This window comes from Artemia sp. Qi Xiang Cuo, chromosome 5, assembly GCF_049724085.1.
Source record: "Artemia sp. Qi Xiang Cuo chromosome 5, ASM4972408v1, whole genome shotgun sequence".
Taxonomy (NCBI): domain Eukaryota; kingdom Metazoa; phylum Arthropoda; class Branchiopoda; order Anostraca; family Artemiidae; genus Artemia; species Artemia sp. Qi Xiang Cuo.
The window spans coordinates 24,311,873-24,317,806 of NC_142798.1; the positions used below are offsets into that span (position 1 = coordinate 24,311,873).

Here is a 5,934-nt window from a genome sequence, read left to right on the forward strand (position 1 = left end):
AGAAAAATTTGGGACTTGACATGGCACGAATGAGGACCTCTATTCTCACTCGCTCGATCACGTCCTCCCTTACCTTTCTTTTTTACCTTAAGGGTTATCAGGGAGTTCTGGGTTTAGGCGTTGCATCTTACTCGGCTCGACGTGAACTGGTTTTTCTCTTGTTCTACGTGTTATTCTAAACACTCCTTAATAATTTAGGTTTAACGAAATCCGTCTATAATACGAGATTAAGAACACGAATCATATTGTCAGGTGGGTGTACCACAAAAAATTTGTCGAAAATAGTCAGTATCTACTTTCTACATACGTCAGTCTTTGGCCTTCATTGGTAAATAGGGGAATTTGAGAGTCTAAGGCTTCTTTTATTTTTGTTAGCGGTAAGGTTCCCTTGATATTCTCTATTTTTGACTATATTATGGCTCTTACTTCTTCCTTATCAATGTTGGGAATTGTATATGATAGATTAACTGGTTTGAAGTTGTTTATCTTGGGACTTATTATGTTGGTGCTTGTTGTTATGAGGGGCGTTTGCACCGTGGCTTCCTTAGTCACCAGCCGGCATCCTTGTTTTATTGTTATTGTTCCCACGTCTTGTAATAGTAGTTCAGTTCTGTAGCTTGGATCGATTCTCTCTGTGTTATTATAACACGAGATAGTCCCAACTGTTTCTTTTGGAACAGAAAACAGCCACAGATCATTTCTAAGGTGAATAAATATTTCTCTTTTAGTACTGCCTACTAGCGCTTCGCATGAGTTGGGAATTTCTTCTTGTTGAGTCTCTTTTAAAAATATATCCAACATACATGATCCGGGTTTTACGTTATAAATCGGCAGTGTTAGTTGACATATTAGATTTTTGAATGCTACACATTCCTTTAGGTCCTGTGGATTTGCTAAGGCGTATTTCCTCCTATCTTGATCGACTAGCAGGTATTCCTCTTCGGGGGTGATAGTCATGAACGAATTAGTTGTACCTATATTGGCAGGAAACGTGGAAACTTTATACAAGTCATATATTGATTGTTGATTTATTAACGGAATTGTTACTACTGCAAACAATTGTTCGTTTATTTCTGTTATGTGAACCTTCAGCTTGGTGTAATAGTGGAATAAGTTTGCTACTTCCGGTTCTGTTGGTAGATGTAGTCCGAACGTTAAATGTGTTTTTATTTCATCCAAGATACTTTTTAGGTTCGAAGGATCCACTAGGTCATACGACAAGGTTCCTCCGGTAAGGGCAAATAATGCAAATTCAAATTTGCTAACATCAGTCGCCAGGTTAAGTAATGACATTGTCACTAGGTCTAGTGATACCATGGTGAGGCTTGAATCGGTAATCACACGATCTATTTCCTTTTTCAAGTAATTCATTATGCTTACTGTTTTTGATACTTTCTTTGAGATTGCCTCAATTTTGTCTTTTTGGTAATTGGCTATGTTGGCTTGTAGATTTTGGACATGTAAGGTCACGTTCATGGCATTATTCAGCTTTCCTACGTTTTCCCTTAGGATATTTAGGTCTTCTTCAGTTGAAAGGCCAAATAAGCGTGAGGCTAATTCTCCCACGATTGGTATTAGACTGGCTGATCTTCGATGTTTGCTTTTTCGAAAAAATACTTCGAAGATTCTCGTGGTACTTTGTTTTAACTTTAGTATTTCTGTATTGAACAATTCAAATAGTGCTTGTAGTCTCTGTCTATATAATATTAGGAAGGATTGGCGAATTGATACTTTTAGAGCGTTTTTCTCGTTTAGCTCAGGTAATGGTTCGATATCTTCCTTTGCTGGCTCATCGGCCATTGCTAATCTAGCACACGTGCGTTTACCGTCTATTGTCCAACGTTTCTTGTGTGGGTAATTATCTTCTTCTTCCTTCTTAGTTTTATCTTTCTTTTCTGCTGGTTGAAACGCTTGTACCTTTATCGTTTGCATTTCGGTATGTCTTACTGGGAGTCTTGCTCTTAAGCCTATAGTAAATACGCCAATCGATTGGATGCGGTTAAACATGGGTCCAGTTGACCACGTCCATTTTGTAAGTATCGTTGGTCTTAAATAAGTTATTATAGTCAACTTTCTTGGTGATTCCTTGCTTAGTGCGATTATTTCCGGGGTTGTGCTTGTCGTAGTTTCCGACATTGAAGATTGTATGTCTTACTGGAGTTTCATATGTAGGCGTGGTTGTTTTGTTGGCTTTTCTTTTTCTTTCAGTAGGCTTTTTGTTCTTATCGTCTTGTTGTGTATTTGATAATTTTAATTCCTTTAGGTTAATAATTTTCTTGTAATCCTTTTCCTTTGTGAGTTTTGATATTATCTGTTTTGTAATATTTTGTTCGGCATGGTTCTGCCGTAATTCATCAAGGAAGGTCCATAGTCTCGGTAATTCATTTAGCATGGCGTAATTTAATTCATAGAGTTTATTTTTTTTCGAAGTTGCCAGGAGGGAATTTGTAGTATGTTTTGCTGTGGTATATTCGTTTGTAGATCCGTCAATACTGCTTAATTCTCTTTTTCTCCTGTTTCCTATATTGTTAGTTCCTAGAGCTTTGTCGATTTCTGCCATTTTCTTGTCAAAATCGTCCACTATGAATTTTGACTTTAGCTTGGGAAGAATGGGGGGTAGATTTCCTTTATTTTCCTTATGGTGCATGTCTTTCGTGGTCTGCAAGCTTTTATCTGATTTTAAAAATTGGAATATGGAATCCTTTAATTCATTGGTGTTTTTCTCCAGTCTCATTACCTGTTGAAACAGGGTTTCAAACGGTTTAGGATCCAGTTTCATAAATATTTTCCAGGCATTGTGGCTTGCAAGTAATGAGTTCTCATGTTTAAAGATTATTCCATGTTTTACGATGTCTTGGGCTACAGTTTGGGAAATGAAGATTGTTATGACCTTTGTTATCCACATCCTTTTTGCTGTTTCTGGAATTAATATTTCATTAGACATTATACAGAAAGACTTCCTAGATTGATTATTGAACGAGAACTCAGATTTTTATTATTTGTTCTTTCTTTTTTTTGGGGGGGGGGGGCACAAGGTACTGGTTTGATATTATATTTTTAATATCTTATAAAAATCTTTTTGGTCCGAAGGAAACAAGGTGATATTAAAATTTGTTGTCATTTGATTTGTTATTTTGCTTATGGTCATTGCACTGTTGATTTTTAAGCTGGGGGGATAAGTATTTTAATTCTTTCGCGTAAGAATTTTTCCTTCCACGTAATAGGTTGGTTTACACTAATCATTTTGGTTGGCGCAGTTTTTTTGATTTCTTGATTACTTTTGCTTTTGCTACATAGGTTTTCATTCTCTTAAATATAATTTTATTTTTCATTGCGCGGTATATTGCACTTTTTGGATTATATAGATACTGCTTATAATATCTTATTTCTTGGAGGGGGTCATGTTTACCTTGATATTTCACACAATTTGGGTTCCCTTCAATTTTGTAGACTAGTTTTTGCTTTCTACATTTGTCAAGGAGCAATAAATCTGTTTGACAAGGACCTTTAACGTACCAATATCGAATTTTATATTGTTTTTGCAACTTTCTTATCTCATGTTGAACTAAATAAAGGTACTTGCCCTTTCTGCCGTTATATTTTATTCCTAATTTGCCTCTTGCGGGTCGATATTTGGGCGTATTTGCTAGGCTTAATCCGAAGATATATGATCCTTTGTCGTATCCCCTTAAGTCGTACTTGACGTCCCATTTTTTCGCAAAGACTTCTTCCCCTGATTTATCCACAATAATCATTGCCGCTGAGTATATGACATTTTCTTTGGCATGTTTGATGGACATGGACTCTGTGTCAATAATTGCCTTGGCCATTATTGGGAAATAAAAGGTAGTTTCCATTGATCTTTGTTTGATTCATAATTTTTTCAAGATTGGTTATGGTTATGGTACACTTTAGGTCGAAGTCAAACTACTTTTTAACTGGCATTTCCTCAATACATCGGGTACCAATTCGTTCGACCATAACTTACTTAAAGCTCCATGTTAACCAATAGTGAATATTTACTTTGTGTGGAAAAACAAGGCAACTTTAGGTTGAAGTTGAACTACTTTTTCACCGGTGCCACCTTGCACCCAGCTATTTGTGTGTTCTAACATAATATCATTCCTAAAGTTCCTTACTCTAGTTTAACGACTTTGCGGTCGGTTTATATTCTTAAAATTATATGGGTTTTCGAGAAACTACCTTTTTATCAATATATTGATAATGTATTTATAGTTAGTGATATTTACTCTAATTAATAGTTTCATAAATATTAGTACAATACTGGCTTATAAAGCACTTTTTTTTTTTCGATTTTCATAGTTATAACACTTCAGGTAGTATTATAGGGTTCTTTTATCACTCGTTTTAACAAGATTATTTATATATACAGTTTCTTCCACTGAGGTTGGGTTTTAATTTCAATATGGGTGCATCATCCGGCAGCGCCGCCTTTGAATTTGGAGATTTAAGCATATCTAGAAGTCGATAATCTTCCCATGAAGAAACATTTGGGCTGAGAAATTGAAGTTCAAATACTATGTCATTTTTACCGTTTTCAGGTATATTTAGGTACATTAAATACACTAAAAGTTGGTTTGGGATGTGCAGGCCTTCCAGAGTAGCGGTTATGTCGTTCCTTCGCATATTCTGACGAATGACTTTCCGGCACAGCTGAGATAATGACAATGGGTCATTTATTATCTTTACTACAGAGAAACTTAAATTTACGTGCGATTGGCAACAGCATAATTGCTCACGCACGATTACGTCTAACCCTGGGGCTATTTTTCTCCCAAAATTTTCATCTTCTTGGAAGAAATTCAGGGTTATTCTCTTCATATCTTCATAATCTCTTGGGATAACCTGAAAAATTGCAAATCCCATTGAAGGGTTTATCAGATTTAGATATGTATTATTTACACGATTGGCGTATCAGATTTTAAGACAGCTTTCAGACTTTAGCATGTATCCTTGGTCTATTAAGATGCAAGGAAACCTAGTTGGCCATATTGTAGTCGTGGTAGTGTCGTCTTGGCTATACCACATAGTGTTTTCAATATATATAGACAATGAGCGATGCGGTGGTGATAGAGGAGGCTCCACTAAGTGTATGAATGCCAGACTGTCAATTTTTATAGCTCGTTCTAGTGTTCTTGTTATCTCGCGCGCGCTGAAATCATGAAACAACGGAATGGCCATCGACTTAATGGTTACTTTTTGTTCCAACCTAGTCATATGGGATTTTAGAAGATAATTTAATTTTTGACAATCAAGATCTTCTACTGTTCTAATAAGCTCCTCTTCTTTCATTAAATTGTCAATATGTCCCCATTCCCTTAACGGAGCATTAATATTGTCTACACTATGTCTTCTCTTAAGATTCCATAGAATTACATTTCTTCGTCTATGATTATTTAATTGTTCATGGCTTGGGTATCTTATCATTGTTACTTTTTTGATTATTCTATTGGATCTTAGGTTCAATATAAGCACATACCGTATGGTTGCGTGTTTCGGCGTTTCCCTTAACCAGTGGTTGAAGGTTACTCACGCACAGTATCTGTAAACGTGATTATATATAAAATTTATCATTAAATAAGGGATTACTTAGTAAAAAAAATTTTTTTTTTGGTTATGGTGGTTTAAGGTATATTAATGATTATGTAATAATTAAGATAATTAAATAGTTGGCTACGCGGCGCTTCGCTTAACGCTATCGATTTGATGGTTCATTGTAATATGTGTTGTTTACTTGGCCCCCTCTTTTTTTATGTTATTTAATTTTCACTAGTGTTTGTGCATTCCCCTTGGTATAAGTTGTTCTTCGCAGAGGAAATTACTGTTCCAAAAATGGATCCAACGAGTAACAAGTTGTCAGGACTGGAAGTAATTTCTGAAGCTCAGCTCCGGAACCAGTCCCCCATGACCTAT

General features: G+C 35.8%; 1 protein-coding gene across 1 annotated transcript; it reads right to left on the reverse strand.

Moving 5' to 3' along the window:
* Window positions 1-408: 408 nt before the first annotated feature.
* Window positions 409-1,293, reverse strand: LOC148951965 (uncharacterized). The gene has a single exon (XM_089089110.1). It carries the CDS (start codon window positions 1,291-1,293, stop codon window positions 409-411), a length of 885 nt encoding a protein of 294 aa, XP_088945236.1.
* Between the last annotated feature and the right edge of the window lie 4,641 nt (window positions 1,294-5,934).

Excerpts from the sequence above, each read along its gene's own strand:
- LOC148951965 (XM_089089110.1), bottom strand. The coding sequence starts at position 1,293 with ATGTCATTACTTAACCTGGCGACTGATGTTAGCAAATTTGAATTTGCA.